The 22,443-nt window shown below is 41.2% G+C and overlaps 1 protein-coding gene across 2 annotated transcripts in view; it reads right to left on the bottom strand.

The window, feature by feature from the left end:
• Positions 1-22,443, bottom strand: part of GIPC2 (GIPC PDZ domain containing family member 2) — a 100,949-nt gene that overhangs the window by 34,868 nt on the left and 43,638 nt on the right. For both annotated transcript variants that reach the window (XM_051857580.2, XM_070078194.1), the window contains one exon: positions 20,210-20,390. In XM_051857580.2, the coding sequence (XP_051713540.1) occupies positions 20,210-20,390 (181 nt within the window). The remainder of the gene's footprint in view (positions 1-20,209; positions 20,391-22,443) is intronic.

Here is a 22,443-nt window from a genome sequence, read left to right on the forward strand (position 1 = left end):
TGGTTTGAGTCCCAGCTGCTCCTCTTCCCATCCAGCTCCTCACTAATGCATCTGAAAAAGCAGTGAAAAAGAGCCCAAATGCCTGGGCCCCTGCACCCATGTGGGAGACCCAGAAGAAGCTCCTGGCTCCTGGCTTTGGATTGGTTCAGCTCCTGCCGTTGCAGCCATTTGGGGAGTGTACTAGCGGATGGAAGAGCTTTCTCTTTGTCTCTCCCTCTCTCTGTAACTCTGACTCTGAAATAAATAAATCTTTAAAAAAAAAAAAAAAAAGGTACTATCTTCTTCAGTTTTGGAGGGGTGGAAACAGACGACCCTCCATTGCTCCACTCAAATTCTCCAAGTGGACAAGCTTGAACCCAGCTCCTCATGAGGCACTGTGCAGTAAAGGTGCTTCAACATTACCTTATTGGAGGGAGGAAATTTTTTATGTCTATTTATTTTCCCTTATTATTTGAAAGGCAGGTAAAGAAACTGAGACATAGACAGACCAAGAGAAATCATCCACCCACTAGCTTACTCCCCAAATGCCCACAACAACAGGGCTAGGCCAGGCCAAAGCCAGGAACCAGGAATTGCATCTGGATCTCTCACATGGGTGGTAGGGACCCAAGCATATGAGCCATTACAAGCTGCCTCCCAGGGTACATGTCAGTGGGATGCTGGATTGGAAGCAGAGGAGCCAGGACTTGAACCAGGTATTCCAATATGGGATGCAGGCATCCCAAGCAACATCTTAACCACTATACCAAATGCCTACCCCAGTGAGACAACTTAAAGAAAAGGGGAAGCATGGTCTACAAGGAGCCAGAGGACACAGTGAAACCCCAGGACTCTGTGGTCTCTGCCCCCTGCCCTCATCCCCAGTAGAGTTATAGGACACTACATGGGTAAATGATCAGGCATATCAGCCCCTGGGAAAATAAATATATAGCCCCCGCTCCTAACAACCCATGGAGGGCGAACTCAGCTACCTCATCAAATGCATCAAGCCACTTCCATAATTTCCATCTCGAGTCCCGCAGCACCAGGGGTGGCCAGCTGGTAACCAGGCAGGACTTTGCAGAACGTGTTCGGTAACAATCCTCAGCACCACAGGCCCAGACATGATTACTTTCCTCGATGTTCCCAGAGCTGACTTGAATCACGGGACTGATTCATACTAACCAAATTTCTCCATGGGGAGAAAGAGTAGTTATTCACCCAGCATTGAAACCACTCTCATACATTCCCCCTTCGATTGCTTAACATGATGCTTTAACTAAGTGTTGCTTTCTCTTTACAGACACTTATTCCTCAAGTTCACATAATTTGTAGGTGGAGGAGCTGAGGTTTTAAATCAAGTGCTCTGATGCTAAAGTCCACATTCTCAACCACTTACTCCACAGGTGTCAAAGGTGCAAGTTGTCTCCATGCCTCCTCCTCATAAGCTTGAGACTTCCTGGAAAAGGCGATGTCCAGCAGAGACCCAACTATCAATGTTAAAGATGATGTGTTCCAAGGTGTTCCAGGCCACAGGCTCAGCAAGTTCAAAAACTCCAACAGCAAGGAGTTCAGAATGTATGCTTCAGATCCCTCCCAACTCGATGACTCGCACTTCACCAGTTTTCCACCCCTCCCAGGAATGACTCACTTGAAAGTTCCTTCCCACTGGATACCTGAGCAGCTCAGCATGCATGGCACCAGATCAAAGCCCTTGGCCATGAAGGACGACTCTCTGGGGCCAAGGAGGCAAACAGGTGGCTCACAGTTACATGTGGTCCACAAAAGTATTTATTGGAATTGTAATACTTGCAGATTTTAATCAGTTGCCAATTTTTTTTAAACTTGAGAGATTTCTCATAAAAATTAAAATTTTAGGTTTCTCCTGGAAACTGACATTTCTACAAATGAACAAGAGCTTCACCTGGGGTCTGTAGTTCTCAGTTTTCATATCCAATCTCTCAAGTTGTAGATGTTCACTCTCCAGGTGATTTTGCATCTATTAAAAATTGTGAGTTGCTGTTTGCATTAGGCATTAGTTGATTGTCTTCCTAGGAGCTGTTAGCATTTAAGGGTCATTCTGGTTTAGGAGAAGGTGATGGCTCCCAGCTTCAGGGATGGAACACGCGCAGGGACCAAGACAATGGACCTCCCACATCACATTGATTGTTTCAAAGGTGGGCATGTGACTGCAGCCAGTTAGGGAAGAGCAAATCACAGAACTTTCATTAGAGATTCTGAGACAAGGACATTGTCCTTTTCTGCTCTACATGAATAAGGAAGCAAATGGCCCCAGAAGTTGCTGACCACCATGTTGGGACGCTGCGGAGCTAACCTTAAAATGATACTTGAAAGTTGAAACTGATACATCAGGCATCAGAGCAGAGAGAAAAGGCAAGAGCTGAGTCCTGGTTACCTTGTATGGACCCTACAAAAAACTTTGCTGATGCCAGCATCATTCATGGGCTGTTGATATATAACACTCTCTTTTCTGTATAAGGCAATTTACTAGGGTTTTCCACTATCTCCAACCGAAAGACACCTCATAGATAGAGAATTCTGTCTAGGCAGTGACACAAGTCATCTAAACAGTCCTTCTGACGTTTAACATGCACCAATGGCACCATCCATAAATAGCTCAACATGCTCCCAAGCCTACATCTACCCCCAATACACATGCATACTTCTTGGAACAGTTGGCATAAAATTAGCTTTTGTATATATTCCAGAATTTAAAATTTTAACTATACATTCCCTTTTTCCATGTCCAACATTTCTTTTTTTCTTTTTTTTTTCTTTTTTTTTTCTTTTTTTTTTTTTTTTTTTTTTTTTTGACAGGCAGAGTGGACAGTGAGAGAGAGAGACAGAGAGAAAGGTCTTCCTTTGCCATTGGTTCACCCTCCAATGGCCGCCGCAGCCGGCGCACCGTGCTGATCCGAAGGCAGGAGCCAGGTGCTTCTCCTGGTCTCCCATGGGCTGTAGGGCCCAAGCACTTGGGCCATCCTCCACTGCACTCCCTGGCCACAGCAGAGAGCCGGCCTGGAAGAGGGGCAACCGGGACAGAATCCAGTACCCCAACCAGGACTAGAACCCGGTGTGCTGGCGCCGCAAGGCAGAGGATTAGCCTAGTGAGCTGCGGCGCCGGCCAATGTCCAACATTTCTAAGACTCCTTTAGAATAAGTTAAAAAAAAATCCAATGTTGTCCAATGTGAAGTAATGCTATAACTAGTACTGAAACAGTATTTTACAGTTTGTGTTTCTGTGTGGGTGCAAACTGATGAAATCTTTACTTAATATATACTGAATTGATCTTCTGTATATAAAGATAATTGCAAATGAATCTTGATGTGAATGGAATGGGAGAGGGAGCGGGAGATGGGAGGGGTGTGAGTGGGAGGGAAATTATGGGGGGGGGAGCCATTGTAATCCATTAACTGTACTTTGAAAATTTATATTTACTAAATAAAAATAATAAAAAAATCAATACATGGGACAGAGACTTAGGAGCAGATAAAATGCAAGGAAATGGTGACAAGTACTGATGCCACCTGCGTGAAGCTGTCAGTTGCTGCTGTTGCATCAAAAGGGCTGTCGACACCTGAGCAAACCTCACAAGAACACAAAGTCGGTTCTGAACTGTCCTTTGAAGAGGCAGAACAGTGCAAAACAGTGGTCAGAAGTGAAAGAACTGAGCCTGCAATCTTCTTGTTCTTTAGTTCAAATGTTATTGAGAAATCCTGCTTCCATGACTCTGAAACTGTAGGCAAAAGTTAACGTGCATGTCTGGGGAGAAGGTTCATGGTTTTAACCCAGAGGAGACTGTTAACAGGAAAAAAGAAAAAAAAAAGATTACAAAACTCTAGATTCCAATTTGGGGAAGTGAAAGATTGTTCTTTGAAAAAACGGTAATCACTAAAATATTTCACTTTCACTATTTCACTCATTTTATTCTACAATATGATTTTATCATGGAAGTCTAAGATATAAAAGTTACTGTTTACCTTTAGTACTGGTTTATTATATATTTTTCCCTCTAGATTTTAAGAAGAAAAGTAGCTACCAAAACAGATCCCGCCAATTTAGAGTTGATACAACCTAGTTTCTTCATTTCTAATGTTGAACTATTTATATTAATATTTAAAAATATATTAAATGAGAAGAATTATATGATTGAAAGCTATAAAGCCACTATATGCAGAATGATTTTCTTTTTTTTTTTTAAGATTGTTTCCTCTACTTCCTAAAGTACTAGACTTCTTTTTAAAAATAATCATTTCTGTTTCAGACATTGATATGCTGATTTTATATTTAAAATTGAAAAAAAAGCCTAAAGAAATAAAGTCATCCATAAACTCACACTTAAAAATAACCATACAGGCCGGCGCCGTGGCTCACTAGGCTAATCCTCCACCTTGCGGTGCCGGCACACCGGGTTCTAGTCCCGGTCGGGGCACCAGATTCTGTCCCGGTTGCCCCTCTTCCAGGCCAGCTCTCTGCTGTGGCCTGGGAGTGCAGTGGAGGATGGCCCAAGTACTTGGGCCCTGCACCCCATGGGAGACCAGGATAAGTACCTGGCTCCTGCCATTGGAGCAGCGTGGTGCGCCATCTGCAGCGCACCGGCTGTGGCGGCCATTTGAGGTGAACCAACGGCAAAGGAAGACCTTTCTCTCTGTCTCTCTCTCACTATCCACTCTGCCTGTCAAAAAAAAAAAAAAAAAAAAAAAAAAAAAACCACCATACACTGCAAGTCATTTTTCTTCAGTATTTAAATAGTTTTACAAAAATGAGATATTACTAAATGCTTTTTTCATTTGCTTTTTCACTTCATATAGCACAAACATTTTTCAGTACATGGATGTAATTCCTTATCTGCCTAACATTTTCTACAAATACAGTCTGACCACAATTTTGAACATAATTTGTTAGCTCCATTTTCCCATAATTATATAACAATCCCCATTGTAAAAATAATCTCTAGCAAAATAGTTACTAGTAGTATGAATACTGTTTTTCTATTAAGTTACATTATATTCATACTATTCAGTCATATTAAAGAACTCACATATTTTAACATAATTTTTGACCCCTTTATCCCACAATACTATCCTAATCACTAAGCTTAAAGACAGTGGAATCAGTTCTTATTGTTATCGATTCCAAATCCTGTCCCCCACATGGCTGAAGCTGGGCCCATGCCAGGCTTTTGCTGCAAAAAAGTGGCTTGGGCTGGTGCAGTTTGGTCTCACCTCACTCTCCAAAGCTGGTGCTGAGGCCCTCGGCTGCTGGGATCCTGAGCTGTACACATCCACACCCTCCATGTAGGTCCATAGTGTCCTCCTGATTTCTTTGGAGTTTCCTGTGCTATTTTCTCCCTAACCCTTCCCTGCAATTGCACTGTCTCCACTTTTTTTTTTTTACTAGCCTCCACTAGACTAGAGCAGTAAGCTCTCCCTAGTCTGCCATCTTAAAAAAACCCACATTTGCTTCTGAAAAGTACATTTGCAATTGGTGTTTGTGGAGAGGAAGGAAATCATATATAAGGAAGGAGGGTTCTCTGTAGGACGTGCTCAGGATGATGAAGTACCTGGCTTTGTAGGGACTGTAGCAAAGTGGGCCACAGAAGCATCCCAGGTCCTAGCACAAAGAAATCATGTAAGTCTGAAGTGATAGGCTGATTACCCTTATCTGATTAGTACTTGCTCTATACATGTATTTTTTTAGATATATTTAAATTTTTGGAAAGGCAGTACAGAAAGGCAGAGGAAGAGAGAGAGAGAGAGAGAGAGGGAGAAAGTGTTCTAGCTGCTGGTTCACTCACCAAAGGAATCAAAAACTAAGCTATAGGTCATAATTTCACTTTTCTCAAAAATATAAGCATTTAGTATCTTTTAAATAAGAGTTTACAACAACTTGAAAGAGTTCATATTTAGGCATCCAACTAGGCCTTTCCATTGAAAATGCATTTATCAGTCACAGTCTATTAACTCCATACTACTGAAAGCAATTTACAGATTCACTGTGATACCAATCAAAATACCAAGGACATTCTTCTCAGAAATAGAAAAAATTATGCCAAAATTCATATGGAAAAACAGGAGACCCTGAATAGCTATAGCAATCTTAAAAAAGAAAAACAAAGCCAGAGGCATCGCAATCCCAGATTTCAAGACATACTTAGGGCAGTTATAATCAAAATAGCCTGACAGATTGATAGACCAATGGAACAAAATAAAACACCAGAAATCAATTCATGCATCTACATCCAACTTATCTATGACAAAAGAGCTAAAATCAATCCCTGAAGCAAATACAGTCTCTTCAACAAATGGTGTTGGGAAAACTGGCTCTCCACACACAGAAGTATGAAGCAAGACCTATATCTTTATAAAAATCCACTAAAAATGAATTAAAGACCTAAATCTACAACCCAATATCATCAAATTATTAGAGTACATTGAGGAAACCCTACAAGACATTGTCATAGGCAGAGTTCCTGGAAAACACCCCAGAGGCACAGGCAATCAAAGCCAAAATTGACAAAAAGGATTGCATCAAATTGAGAAGATTCTGAAGATAGAAAGGAAAAAATGGAAAGAACGGAAGAAAGAATGGAAAGAACGGAAGAAAGAAAGGAAAGAAAGGAAAGAAAGGAAAGAAAGGAAAGAAAGGAAAGAAAGGAAAGGAAAGGAAAGGAAAGGAAAGGAAAGGAAAGGAAAGGAAAGGAAAGGAAAGGAAGGAAAGGAAGGAAAGGAAAGGAAAGGAAAGGAAAGGAAAGGAAAGGAAAGGAAAGGAAAGGAAAGGAAAGGAAAGGAAAGGAAAGGAAAGGAAAGGAAAGGAAAGGAAAGGAAAGGAAGGAAAGGAAGGAAAGGAAGGAAAGGAAGGAAAGGAAGGAAAGGAAGGAAAGGAAGGAAGGAAAGGAAAGGAAAGGAAAGGAAAGGAAAGGAAAGGAAGGAAAGGAAGGAAGGAAAGGAAGGAAAGGAAGGAAAGGAAGGAAAGGAAGGAAAGGAAGGAAAGGAAGGAAAGGAAGGAAAGGAAGGAAAGGAAGGAAAGGAAGGAAAGGAAGGAAAGGAAGGAAAGGAAAGGAAAGGAAAGGAAAGGAAAGGAAAGGAAAGGAAAGGAAAGGAAAGGAAAGGAAAGGAAAGGAAAGGAAAGGAAAGGAAAGGAAGGAAGGAAAGGAAAGGAAAGGAAAGGAAAGGAAAGGAAAGGAAAGGAAAGGAAAGGAAAGGAAGGAAAGGAAGGAAAGGAAGGAAAGGAAGGAAAGGAAAGGAAAGGAAAGGAAAGGAAAGGAAAGGAAAGGAAAGGAAAGGAAAGGAAAGGAAAGGAAAGGAAAGGAAAGGAAAGAAGGAAGGAAGGAAGGAAGGAGAAAGGAAAGAAGGAAGGAAGGAAGGAAGGAAGGAAGACAGACAGCAAAGTGAAGAGGCAACCAACAGAATGGGAGAAATTATTTGCAAACTATGCAACAGATAAAGGATTAATAACCAGAATATACAAAGAGATCAAGAAACTCAAAAACAACAAAACAAAACAACCCAGTTAAGAAATGGGCAAACAACTTAAACAGGCATTTTTCAAAAGAGGAAATCCAAATGGCCAACAGACACATGAAAAAATACTCAGGATCACTAGCCATCAGGGAAACACAAATAAAAACCACAATGAAGTTTCACCTCACCCCAGTTAGAATGGCTCTCATACAGAAATTAATAAACAATAAATGCTGGCGAGGATGTAGGGGAAAAGGTACCCTAATCCACTGTTGGTGGGAATATAAACTGGTACAGTCACTGTGGAACACAGTATGGAGATACCTCGTACATACTGTCTATAGACATACCATATGACCCAGCCATCTCACGCATGGGACTTTACCCAAGGGAAATGAAATCAGCACATGGATGGGGCTGGCACTGTGGCACAGTGGGTTAACGCCCTGGCCTGAAGCGCCGGCATCCCATATGGGCACCTGTTCGAGACCCGGATGCTCCACTTTCAATCCAGCTCTCTGCTATGGCCTGGGAAAGCAGTAGAACCTGGCCCAAGTCCTTGGGGCCCTGCACCTGTGTGGGAGACCCAGAAGAAGCTCTTGGCTCCTGGCTTCAGATCGGCACAGCTCTGGCCATTGTTGCCAATTGGGGAGTGAACCATTGGATAGAAGACCTCTCTCTCTCTCTGCCTCTTGTCTTTCTGTGTAACTCTTTCAAATAAATAAGTATTTTTAAAAAATGAAATCAGCATATGGAAGAGTTTTCTATAACCTTATGTTCACTACAGCTCAATTCACAATAGCTAAGATATGGAATCAACCCAAATGCCCATCAACTGGAAGACTAGATAAAGAAGTTATGGGATATGTACACTATGGAATACTACTCAACAGTAAAACAAAAAAAAATGAAATCTTGTCATTTGCAACAAAATGAATGAGACTGGAAAATATCATATTAAGTGAAATAAGCCAGTCCCAAAAAGACAAATCCATTTGTTCTCCCTGATCTGTGATAACTAATAGAGCACCTTAAAGGAAACCTATAGAAGTAAAGTTGACACTTGGAGATGAAATGAAGTAACACATTAGGCAAAGCCTTGGAGCCACAGGACTGGAATGCTGAATCTGCACTTCCCGTCCAGCACAGATGACCTCAGTGAGTTATTTAACTACCCAAAGCCTCCTTTTACTTATCTAGATATCACATAAATGGCATCGAGATTAAATCATGCCACAACAGAAACAGTCCTAGTAGCAATGGCTTATATTTACATAGGACACATACAATTTTCTAAGCATTTTACATATATTAACTCATTTCATCCTCACAATACTTTATGGATAAGTAAACAAACAAGCAAAGAGGGCTTCAATAACACCCAAGATCACATAGCTAATAAATAGAGAAGACTCAAACTCAAGCAGATTGGCAGAAAGTCTATGCTCTTTATTATATTATACTGTTTCTAACAAGTATTCAATAAATGATAGCAATTATGGTTAATGAAATTACTTTTTTTTTTTTTTTTTTGAGAGGCAGAGAGAGACAGAGCACATCCATCTTATGGTTCAATCCTCAAAAGCCCATGACATTCAGGGCTGAGATGGGCCAGAATCAGAGCCCAGAACTCAATCCAGCTCTCCCACTAGGATGAAAGGAAACTAATTACTTGAGCCATCACTGCTACCTCCCAGGGTCTGCACTGGAGGAAGCTGGAGCCAGGAATAGTGGGTATTGAATTCCAGTAAGCCAAAGTGAGATGTGGGCATCTTAACCAGTAGGCTAAAATCCCACCTGTACTTGACTGTTAATGTATCTGCTAATTCACATAAACTGTAAGCTCTGCTAATTCACATAAACTGTAAGCTCCTGGAGGACAGCATGCATTACCAACTCATCCATTACAGTTGTTAGAAAACGGGCTCTAGGAGTGAGTGGTTGGCATAGTAGCTAAGCTACCACTTGGGATGCCAGCATCCCGTATGTGAGTGCTTGGGTTAATATCCTTTCCTGAATACAGCTTCCTGCTAATGCACACCCTGGGAGAGAACAGGTAAGAATTCAACTAATTCGGTCCCTGCCACCCACATGCAAGACCTGGACTGAGTGAGTTCACAGCTCTTGGTTGTGGGCTGGGTCAGGCCACTGGCCTGAATGAACTATTGGGTGGGAGCTCAATCAATCTCTCTCTCTCTTCTCTCTCTCTCTCTTTTCTCTCTCTCTCCCCCTGTGTGTGTGTGTGTGTGTGTGTGTGTGTGTGATTTTCAAGTAAATAAAATAAATTAAAATGCTAAGAAAAGAAAGCCTTTTCTGAAGGCTGACTACATGGCTTGGAAGTGAGTCCCTGTCACTCACTGACCCTAAAACCTTGGACAAATTTCTTCAGTTTTAGGAAGCAGTTTGTAAGGATTAAATTATTTCCTAGTTGGAAAGCACTTAGAAAAGTAAATGGTAGCTACTATTATAATATACCGATACTGGTATATTTCATTCTTTCTTTCTATCTTTCTAGAATCTGGAACAATGCTGAAGTTCTCAACCAATACTTGCTAGTCGGCAACTCACCTGCCTTGTCTTTCCTGTTTATGTGGTTCTCTCTTATTTTTAAAATTACTCCTTAGGCCCAGCATCATGGCATAGCAGGTAAAGCCACAGCTCATGAGTCAGCATCACATATGAGCACTGGTTCACATCCCAGCTGCTCCACTTCCAATCCAGCCCACTGATAATGGCTTGGGAAAAGCAGTAGAAGATGACCAGGTACTTGGGCCTCTGCCACACACCTGGGAGACCAGAATGAAGCACCTGGATTCAGCACGGCCCAGTGCTGGCTGTTGCAGCCATCTGGGGAGAGACCTAGTGGATGGAAGACCTCTCTGTTTCTCTCTCTAAATATATAACTCTGATTTTTAAAACATAAACAAGTCTTAAGGAAAAGAATAAAATAATACAAAATTATTCCTTAAAGAAAAAAACTACAACTTCATAATGATGTACATGTTGGTATCCCTCATCTAAAATGCTTTGGGACCAAAAGTGTTTGAGATTTTGGAACATTTGCATATACATAATGAGATATCTTGGGGATGAGCCCCATGCCTAAACACAGAATTCATTTTTTTTTTCAGATAGACCTTATATACATAACCATAAGATAAGTATGCAATATTCTTAGTGCCCCTGTGTTTTGCCTGTGACCCATCTTTGCAGGTTGGGTGTGAAATTTTTCACGTGTGGCCTCATGTCAATACTCGAAAGTTTTGGACTTTGGAACATTTCAGATTTCAGTTTTTGGATCAGGGTTATACGACTTATAACAATAGCTAACATTCACTGAAGGCTTACTATGCACCGGGGACTCTTCTAGGATATGTTCATGTGTTGAATCACTTAATCCTCACAACAGCCTTATGTGGCAAACAGTATCATCATCATTACTTTCTATATGAGGAAACTAAGGCACAGAAGGTTAAGTAACTTAGTCAGTGTCATTATCACTTAATGCAGGCATTTAATTACTGCATTTTATCCCCTTTTGTAATTTCTTACATAGACTCCAGAATATGTTGTATATATGAAACAGTACCAAAAGCATCTGTTGGTTAAATGTTTTTCCTAGAAATAGCATGACTACTAAAAGTACTGTATAAATGTTTGTAACATCTATCCAAAAAGTCATATGAAACTTAAAGTTGACGTTTAACAGGCTGCGCCTTTGAAATGAGTACAGCAGTTAAGCTGAATCACAGAGAAGGTCCGAGTTTTCCAGCTGTGAATGACTCAAAGGACTAAGATGCACTTCACATACTTAACATCCTATTCTGATGCATACATAGCACAGAAATGAAACCTCTAAAAGAAAACGAACAGATCCGTCATTAAACCCAACCCCAAGACAAAGACTAGAAATGCTTTGGAAGTAAGCTTTCTTAAAACTCCCTTTCAGACTTTGAAAGCACAGAAATACTTCAGACCTCTTTCCATAAGGGGCAACACCCACAAATTAGAACAATTCTTCAGGATAAATGAGGTTGACACTGAATGAAAGCTTCATAGATTTAATAGTTATTTTTCTACCATTAAAAGACCTCATAGGAAACCAAACCAGTTGGACTTGTCTGGTCTTAGAGTCACTTATATGGAACAGTGGATTTTCATAGCCTTGGGAAAATCTACGTTTACAGGGTGAACTCTGCAGGGTTTAGCTCATTGTGAAGACATGTTCCTTTTCATTGGCAAAAAGAGAAAGGAAGTGAGGCATGCCCTAAAAAATACCACTAGAGACATTCCAGCCGATACTTGATAAGGACTGGGAAGGCTGCCATCAACTCATGGCTGCAAGAAGGAAAATTTGGATTAGAAAGCAGCTGACCGGGAGAAACCATGTTAAGTATGGGAACAGTTTCCCATGAAACTACAAATTTTCAACAAGGGAGTCATCTAAACTAGTGACTTTCAAATGTTTGGCTTTATTGTTGTGACCCACAGTATTAAATATATTCATTAAAGCATGACCCATAAATATATACAAACATATAAATAAAACTGAAACATATATTTGTAACTGAAATTATACCCTTACTATGAACAAAGAGCTGTGATATTTTTCAATTCTATTCTAGTGTTCTAAACACAATGGTTGGGACCCACTGGTTGAAAAATAGTAATTTAAACTCTAACCAACACAGGAGATTCTGAGGGTACATTTCATAATAGCCCTTTTTTAAAGTTTTTATTTATATATTTATTTTTATTTGAAAGACTGCATAGAGGGAAAGACAGAGACAAAGCTCCTCCATCCACTGACTCATTCCCCAAATGCCCACAATGGCCAGGGCCGGGCTACGAGGAAGCCAGAAGCCTAGAACTCAATCTGGGTCTCCCAGATGGCTGACAAGGACAAAAGTACTTGAGTCATCACCTGCTGCCTCCAGGGATCCGTATAAGCAGGAACACTGAAACTGGAAGTGGAGTGGGGACTTGAACCCGACACTCTAATATGGGGCACGGGTATCCCAAGTAACATCTTTTTTTTTTTTTTAAGATTTATTTATTTTATTTGAAAGAGTTGCAGAGAGAGGTAGATACAGAGAGAGAGGACTTCCATCTGCTGGTTCACTCCCCAGATGGCCGCAACAGCCAGAGCTGCGCTGAGCCGAAGCCAGGAAGCTGGAGCTTCTTACAGGTCTCCCACGTGGGTGCAGGGGCCCAAGCACTTAGGCCATCTTTTATTGCTTTCCCAGGCCATAGCAGAGAGCTGTATTAGAAGAGGAGCAGCCGGGACTAGAACTGGCGCCCATATGGGATGCCATCGCTTCAGGCCAGGGCTTTAACCCACTGCACCTCAGTGGGCACCAGTTTGAGTCTTCCACTTCCAATCCAACTCCTTGATAATGCACCTGAAAAAGCAGTGAAGGATGGCGCAAGTCCTTGGGCCCCTGCACCCACGTGGGAGACCAGAAAGAAGCTCCTGGCTCTTGACTTCGGATCAGCACAGCTCCGGCTGTTGCAGCTATTTGGGGAGTGAACAAGTAGACGGAAGACCTCTCCCCACCTGTCTCTCTCTCTCTCTCTCTCTCTCTCTTTCTTTCTCTCTTTCTCTTTCTCTCTCTCTCTCTCTCTCCACCTCTCCCTCTCCCTCTCCTGTCTCCCCCCATCTCTACCTCTCTCCGTAACTCTGTCTTTCAAATAAATAAAATAAATCTTAAAAAAAAAAAAAACTATTTTCAAGGCCTCAATTCTCAACACTTGCCTACCTCTTACACATTTCCAACTGCATTGCCCCACAGATTCAAACACAGTTAGATCCAAAATTGTGCTAACAACTTGTCTTCCCTACATCTTCCCTCAACAATTTTTAAAATATTTTATTAACATGTAATATTTGTACAATATTTCAATGCAAGTATACAGCATAACTTGATCAAATTGGGCAACTAACATTTGCATTTCTTTGTCATCTGCAGCCTCCCAGCTCCTCTCTTCCAGTTCTTTATACAGTATGTAACAGGTTATTATAAACCATCGTCACCATGTCATGCAGTGGAACAAAGGAAACTATTATTTCCATCTAACTGTGTTTTGATGCCCTTTACCCAACCTCCCTCTATCCTCCACCACCCTCTCTCAGCTCCTAGTAATCACTATTCTAAGTTCTGATCAACTTGCTTTTAACTTCCACATATGAGAGAGAATATGCAGTATTTTTCTTTCTGTGTCTGATTTCTTTTTCATAACATTAGAATCTCTAGTCCCAACCAGTTTGCTGCAGATGTGTGGATTTCTCTTTTTGACAGCTGAATAATGTTCTACTGAGTATATATACTATGTTTTCTTTATCCATTCACCCACTAATTGTTGCCTAGGTTCCATATCTTGGCTATTGTGAATTGCACTGTAATGAATATGAGAGTGTAGATGTCTCTTTGCTAGGTTAATTCTCCTTGCTCAAATCTTTTCCAGCTTTCTTCATCTCAAAAAATGGTTCCATAATCAATCCCCAAACTAAGCCATATCATTTGTGATCTCTCTTTCCTTTCCCTCTACATACAGTGGTTACCAATGCAATCTTCTTACTGATATGCAGGTAAATAATCAACTCTCCACACTTAAAAAAAAAAGCCCTGACCTGTGGCACTTACCTATTCCTGTGATACCAACACCCTAAATGGGACCAATTTCAAGCAACCAACCTTATCAGTGGTGGTGAGGCTAGGAAGAAAGTGCATATGGCTCCAATACAGCACTGTTTATTCCTGTCTCTAATGCAGAATGTATCTTTTGGCCTCTACCTAACACAATAGCATCTTTTGGATCTCTGACCTTTGTTTCATATCCACTTCTTTATCTGACATATCTCCAAACTATGTCTCTAAAACCCAGGATCATCATGTTACTCCACTCTATCTTTTTTTTTTTTAATTTTTTGACAGGCAGAGTGGACAGTGAGAGAGAGAGACAGAGAGAAAGGTCTTCCTTTTGCCATTGGTTCACCTCCAATGGCCACCACAGCTGGCGCACTGCGGCCGGCGCACCGCGCTGATCCAAAGGTAGGAGCCAGGTGCTTCTCCTGGTCTCCCATGGGGTGCAGGGCCCAAGCACTTGGGCCATCCTCCACTGCACTCCCTGGCCACAGCAGAGAGTTGGCCTGGAAGAGGGGCAACCGGGACAGAATCCGGTGCCCCGACCGGGACTAGAACCTGGTGTGCCGGCGCCGCTACGTGGAGGATTAGCCTATTGAGCTGCGGCGCCGGCCTCCACTCTGTCTTATGACACACAGTCCTCAATAATTTGATTCCTACTGATTCTTGAACTTCATTTCATACAGCACCAGCACCCACAACCTCTACTCAAGAACACTGGCAAACCAAGGTATTTCCAAATATATGATGCTGTTCCATACCTCTGCACCTCTGCTCATTCTGTTCCACTCCTCAAATAACCTCTTCCAATCTATCCACTGAGCAAGGACCTACTTACCTTTCCTTCTTTAGGAAGCCTTTGCTTACCTCTTTGGATAGACTTGCTGTCTCCCACTTCCGTAACTCCAGTACATTTCAGCAGTTCTAGAATCTTTATTGAATTTCTTACTTTTAATATCCACCTCCTCTCACTAGAAATGAGTGTCAACATCTGAATCTTACACACAAGCAAGTGTGGTGATGGTATACAGTAGGCTCTCAATAAATAGCCACTATTAATACCCAGGACAACTAGTACCCCAAGACCAGCACATACTAATTGCCAATAAATGTTTGTTAAATGAAAACTTAGTGTGTTTTGGCCACCTGCACAAGGCCAGAGGACTGCTAAAATATCTGTACCTTCTAGATGGGGGCTGGCGCCATGGCACAGTAGGTTAATCCTCCACCTGCAGCACCAGCATCCCATATGGGCGCTGGTTCTAGTCCCAGCTGCTCCTCTTCCTATCCAGCTCTCTGTTATGGACTGGGAAAGCAATAGAAGATGGCCCAAGTGCTTGGGTCCCTGCACCCACATGGAAGACCAGGAAGAAGCACCTGGCTCCTGGCTTCAGATCGGCGTAGCTCCGGCTCTTGCGGCCATTTGGGGAGTGAACCAGCAGATGGACGACCTCTCTGTCTCTCCCTCTCACTGTCTGTAACTCTACCTCTCAAATAAATAAATAAAATCTTTTTTTTTTAGTTTATTTTATTTATTTGAGAGATAGAGTTACAGAGAGAGGCAGAGATAGACGTCTTCCATCTGCTGATTCACTCCCCAGATGGCTGCAACAGCCAGAGCTGCACTGATCCAAAGCTAGGAGCCAGGAGCTTCTTCCAGATCTCCCACACGGGTGCAGGAGACTTGGGCCATCTTCTGCTTTCCCAGGCCATAGCAGAGAGCTGGATCAGAAGTGGAGCAGCCAGGACAAGAACCGGCACCCATATGGGATACCGGCACTTCAGGCAAGGGTGTTAACCCACTGCGTCACAGCACCAGCCCCAATAAATAATACTGTAAAAAAAAAAAAAAGCTGTACCTTCTAGAACGATAAGTAGCCCAAGATCTATTCTCATCATCAGAGTTCTGGCAATTTGTTTTTTGTGTTTTTTTTATTTCTTTGCCTGCTGATTTCTGTGTGAGTTTACCAGGGTTGCCATAACAAAGTACCATGGACTGGGTGCCTTAAACAATAGAAATTCATTTTCCCACAGTTCTAGAGGCTAGAAGTCCAAGATCAAGGTATCTTAGTCTTCACACTTAGAATCCACTATGCCTAGTAGCAGAGTACCTGAAACACAGCATATTCTCAATAATTTGTAGGATACTTAAATAAAGGATCTTCCCAGAAGTATAGTCCAAATCTGTAGATTCTACTACCCTCCAAACGTTTAATCAGTACCAAGAAAACAATGATTCTACTCTTTCCCTGAAAGAAAGTTTGATGCTATCAAAATAGCATCCAGAGAGTTCACTGCCAAACAGTTATGTGGCAGCCAACACATAAAGATAAAAAAAGCCAGACATCCAAAGTCATTGACAATAGCCTTCTTCCTCCAGACCCATCGTGATTCTCCTAGACCGACAATTGTCATACACAGCTAGAGTGAGAGTCTAAGTCAAGAGAAAAGCAACATTCCTCTGCAAGGTGTAAGAATTTAGGATAAATGTGGAGAGTGGCCCCAGGGCATTGGGTGGAATCCCTACACCAAAGGCATATAAGCTCCCCCACTCTACCCAGAGATGTAAATCACCTACCCTACCTGGAAAAACCTGTTAGACCATAGAAAACTCACCCTAACTGAGGAAACAGTTACAAGCATGCCAAATAGATTGCAGTCCATATTGCAATGGACAGCCTCTGGCTATCCTGCCCACTATTGCCTTGCAAGCACATGGCAACAATCACCCAAATTATGAAGGGCCTGCCACTACAGCTATACTCCTTAGAGTGCAGTCTGTGGGCAACAGCAGTAGTCAGCCTCTACCTCTGCTTGCCTGCTGTTTCCTCGCAGTGTGTTTGGTAAATCAATCTATCTCTGCTCACTCTAGCTGCTCTGGTGAAGTCCCAGTTGGTAACTTCCTGTGACAATAAATGGTAAAATGAACACCTGCTACTTTTTCCAACCCAAAATGAAACTTCCCCAGCCTTACCCTACCACTTTTTGTTGTGATTTTCGGTACACATATCGGTCATGTAGCTTGTACTCCCCACTATCAAGGTAGGCATATGATCTAATCAGCGCCCCCACCACCACCCCTCCTGGGATTTGAATCCTGAATTGAATGGTTAAAAAATAGAAAATAAGTGGAGGGAGTCAACTAAGCCAGTGCTGTGAAAGGCCCTGGTACATAAGTCTGAAACAGCCTTGGTTCTTCATCTGCCCAAGGCATGATCAAACCTGTCTTGATTTCTGAAACCTACCTGGTAGTCTTCCCATCAATGCCTTCCCCTTAAATTAAATAGTATTTATTCTGTAGCTCTATATCAAAGAATCTTGACACATAAAGTGGCCCCTAGAAGCAGGGCATGGCTAGTGACGAATCTAAAATATGGAAATGGGAGTAAGCAGTTAAGAATCCCCCTACCCACTACAAAGAGATTACACTAACAACCCTCACTATACCATTGCAAAATAGGCAGCTAGCTATACTACTTCCTCTCATATTTTGTGATATAGTCTACTTGCTAAATCTTTGGAAGTTGGTAGAAAAATGTCCAAACACTGGAGTGTGAGGCCATTTCTGACAGATCTTAGTAAGATCCTAGACTTAGCATCAGGCAGAGTAGCCTGCAGAGAAAATTCTGCCTCACTCAAACTGGCCCTTTCTCCTGTTAGGGATCCAAGATAACAGCAAGGCACATAGTCTTGAAGGACTACAACATTTTAATTCTTGGTCCTGGGTCAACAATAATGCTAGAAAAAAACAGGAAGAGAGGAAGGAAACACAGCAAGAGATAAGACTGGGACCCGGAGAATTGAAGCAAGCCTGATCACCACTGTAACTCTCAGTTAATACCACCTGCCTGGCAAAGAGCTATGCACTGGAATGAAGCCAGAGGGTGAGGCACAAACGGGCTTTGCCTTTATCCCAGAGGCAAAAAGATAAGCAGCAAAACCAAGGGCTGGAAGATGGGCAGAGAACCAAGGACTGCTGCCAAAAGAGACCTTAGGGGTAGGGCCCAAAGTTGAAGATCAACCCACAGAGTGGAAAATGCATTTGATAGCTTGAGTTAAGCTCACAGAAACCTTGGGGGAAAAAACACTGTTGCTCCAAAATCAGTCTCCAGGTATCCTAACCCACAACATGACCAGAACTTGGAATGCAGAGATAATACACCCCTATTAGGAAAATCCTACCTACCCAGGGTGCTTCTGAAGTGTGTTTCAAGATTTCATGAGGCAACAGAGAGCACGTTCAATAGTAGTTAAATACATAAGGCAATGAAGTATCTGTGAAATTGAAGGAGAAAATCTAACCATGAAACATTATTAACTAAATACAATGACTTCTGTAACACTTAAGACTATCACGAACCTAGCACCCAAGTTAAAGTGTATCACGGGGCAGGAATTATGGAATCCGCCACTTGGGATGTCCACATCCCATATCAAAGTGCCTGGGTTCAAGTCTCAGCTTGGCTTCCTAACCAGCTTCCTGCTAAAGCACATCCTAGGAGAAAGCAGGTAATGGCTCAAATATTAGGTCCCTGCAACCCATCTGGGAGACACAATTGGAGTTCCAGGCTCCTGGCTTTGGGCTGTCCCAGCCCTGGCTGTTATGGTCACTTGGGGAACAGCAGATGGAAGATCTCTCAATCTGCCTTACAAATAAATAAAAACTTAAAAAAAAAAAAAAAGTATATCATCAACTTTCAACAAAGACATGGTACCAAAAGATTTAGATGCAGATGACAGGAAAAGATTAACTCTGGAAAACAGAGTACATGGTGAAGATAACTACAGGAAGAAATTATACTCATGGAGTTGTACTAAGAGAATAGCTTTGGTTTACTACCAGTCCAAATCAACTAAGAATGTTTGTGTCAAACCACCCACACACTACCAGCTTATGTGCCACACTCCCCGGGGAGCCAAATGCAGCCATTGCAAAAGGAACTGCTGTAGAGACACCTGAGTACTGCTTGCCACCTCTGGGAAACACGGGCTGAGAAGCTGCAGTGCAGAGCCACTGCACCTGCAGTGGTGGCACCTACAGATCCCAGGCATAACCTCCCTCTTCCTACACCTTCCATGGAGCTCTGCTTCCATGAGTACTGCAGCTTGCACTGTATATCTGCTGAGTGACACACAATCAGATGGAAGCAGAGAAAACTTTCTAATTCCATATATGTAGCTGGGATCTGGGTCTTACTTGCTAAGAAGGAGAAAATGCAATTCCTCAGGCCCACTGCATTCTCTCATTATTTGCATTAACTGTCCTGGGGAAAAAAAGAAACAGCAGTTGATACAAAGTAGAAGGAATATTTATGGTCTGTGAGCAAAGGAAAGAACCACAGCATGGGTGAGGTCACAGATGCATAAGGATGAGCCAAGAACGGTTCTACTGAGGATATTTTAATGCTGATGAACACTGGGGCTTCATTTGGCTTATTAAAATAGTTCTGGGTGGTGAGAGAGAAGCTGGCACATTCCCCTGTAGATGAGATGGCCCTGTGGTTTTCAACAACAGTTGGAATACAGTTGTCATGGCTAACACCAAGCAAGTACAGATGTCACACCAAAGTGAAGTAATGTCATACTATCCCCTACTGCCAACTCCAAAATGTCAATGGAGAAAAAGTATTGGTGGAGGAGGTCTTTAAAATAGACCAGGAAACTCTTAAATTCCAGTTATATGTATAACCATGATTTTTGCTGCTGAAGTCCATGAACAACAGCTATTATGGTTTAAAGAGTTCAGTCAAAAACCTTACTGCTCATCAAAACAAAAAGCAATGCAGCTCGCTATTCTCAGAGATAGAACAGCCACATCAGATTCAGCTGCTAGACATTAGACTTTATAATTCCAAATGTTTGTTTAGATGAGGTTCTTCTACAAAGCAATTTCCCCCTCCTTCAATAGTCATTTTCCTTATAAACTAAGGCTATCATTTTTTAATATTCTTAATTAATAAGTTTGATAAGAAGATATAATAAAAGACCATTCCACCATATCAAGTATTCATTACCCTTAAAAGGACACAACCAGGGGAGGTGAACATTTCATGCACACACATACCACACACACACACACACACACACACACCCCAACTTACCAAATGCCTTCTTAGGTTCTATCAACTTCATGGTAAAGAGTTCCTCTTTTTTTAATTCCTTTAACTTCTTAGCAACTTCATAGTGACGCCACCCAACAACATTTTCTCCATTTATGGATTCAATATGATCCCCCACACAAATTGTTTTAATTGCGTCAATAATGCTACCATCTCTAATTCTCTGAAAGAAAGAAAATTAATGATAACATGAAATAAAATAGAACTACATAACATTACTTTTCATGCTCTTGAAAGATTGCATACAGTGTATCAACCCATTAACACACAGTTTAATGCTCAGTTAAAGATTAAAGACTAAGCACAAAGGACAACCATCTTACCTCCAACCATTCTTCATCTTTCCTGTCAATCATCCTTCGGCTCCATCACTATCTCCTCTGGGAAACTTTTCCTGACATCCCTCAGTCCCTTCCCCCTAGAATGGGTAGGGTGCCACTCTCATACTTTTATAGCACTTTTATCCTAAACATCCTGAGCTCCCAACTAAGCACTTCGCATACATTAGGACATCTAGTTCTAACAACCTTTATGAAATTCTCATAACACTCTCATCAGAAAAAAAATATAGTTATAAAAAACTAACCTAGAAATGATGAACATTTTTAACTTTTAAATTGTATTATATGCCAAAATTCACAATATATTTTCTTTTTTACCAAATCTTAAGAATATGGCTGTTCATTGCAACAGTAACTATTAATATGCTATCCGAAAGTGATGCAATAATGCTACTTTAGAAAGAGCTCATTATTTATCATTATAGTTAATTATGAAGCCAAGAAACCAAGAATTTTGTAATCTGACTTGTTATTTTATTATTAGCCTTATATTGCCAACAGAAACAATGATAACCACAGCATATCACTCAGTACAACTAGAATTTCTAAGCTATCATAGAAAAATAAATAAAAGACTAGAGTCTAAGGAAGAAAAAAAACTCTATTGAATACTCTGTTCTATAGCCACTCTTAACCCATTAAAGAATTTAAAGATCTCTATTTAATCCTGACTTCTAATTTTTATTCTAATTCATCTCTTGATATAGCTTGAACCTATTTTTTTCTTTGATCAACCACATCACACAAATTTCATTGTTCTGTCATGTAGTTTTTAGTTTAAGGCATTGTCATAAATATAGTAATAATAAGCAGTTAATAAAATTAAGAAGTGAAAGACTTTAAGGACATGTAAATCTTACCAGTGAATTATAGGTCAGAGTAACAGAAACCTAGTGTTGCCCAGGTCTGTGAGTTGCCATCAGGGTCACCAGAAGAGAGCTCAGACCAAAGGAGGAGAAAAGGCCATCACCAGAAGCCAGAGCAGGCAGCTGGGTGAGAATCAGGCAGTCAAGAGAAAAGCCAAAGCATAGGTGATCTTTGCTTTGCTGTGATGGAAAAGAAAGCCAATATAAGAAACTTGAAGACAAGCACCAGAAGAGGAGCCAGACATTGAAGCAAAGATGGAGACACTAATGATGGGACTTACGGACTGCATGTGCCTTAGCCTCCTAAGTAGCTAGAATAAAGAATGAAATAGCAATGGAGAAAAATTCTGAAATCTAATAAACTTTAATAATTACACAACAACTTGATAGAGATTCACAATATTGCTAAAAGTGCTATTTTGGCCAAAAAAGATAACTAAGAAAAGAGGAGAGGCATTAATGCTATACTTAAATTTATTGACTTACTTATATTGTTCTCTCTAACACTTAGGAACCTTGGAGCAAGCTGATGCAAGAGGAAAAGAAGATGATGATTGAAAAGCTTTTTGGAAAACAGAATCTGTACCATTAAACATGGGTTCCCAACCATTTTAGTTCATTATTATGATATCTTCTACTATGTTGATGCCAAAGTTCTATGGAACTCTGCCTTCTTCTCACAGACATCAGCAGGACTCTAAAGGGGCATCCCGCCATCCCCAGAATTTTAAAACCAACCTGAGCTATACATCCTGCTGCCACGTGCAGCAACTTTGCTCATAATAATAAACCAACATTCACATAGCAACTGTAAATACTTATCTTGTGTAGTTCTCACAGTAAATCTAGGAGCAAAATATTATTCCATTTAATAAATGAGGAAATCAAGGCATAATCACTATTATACAGCTAGGTCAAGATAACACAGCTAACATGCTGGCAGAATTGGATTTCAAACAGAGGTGTTATAACAATGAAATTTTAAAAAAGAAAAAAAAAGTGTCAAATG

This window comes from Oryctolagus cuniculus, chromosome 7, assembly GCF_964237555.1.
Source record: "Oryctolagus cuniculus chromosome 7, mOryCun1.1, whole genome shotgun sequence".
In the NCBI taxonomy this organism is placed as follows: domain Eukaryota; kingdom Metazoa; phylum Chordata; class Mammalia; order Lagomorpha; family Leporidae; genus Oryctolagus; species Oryctolagus cuniculus.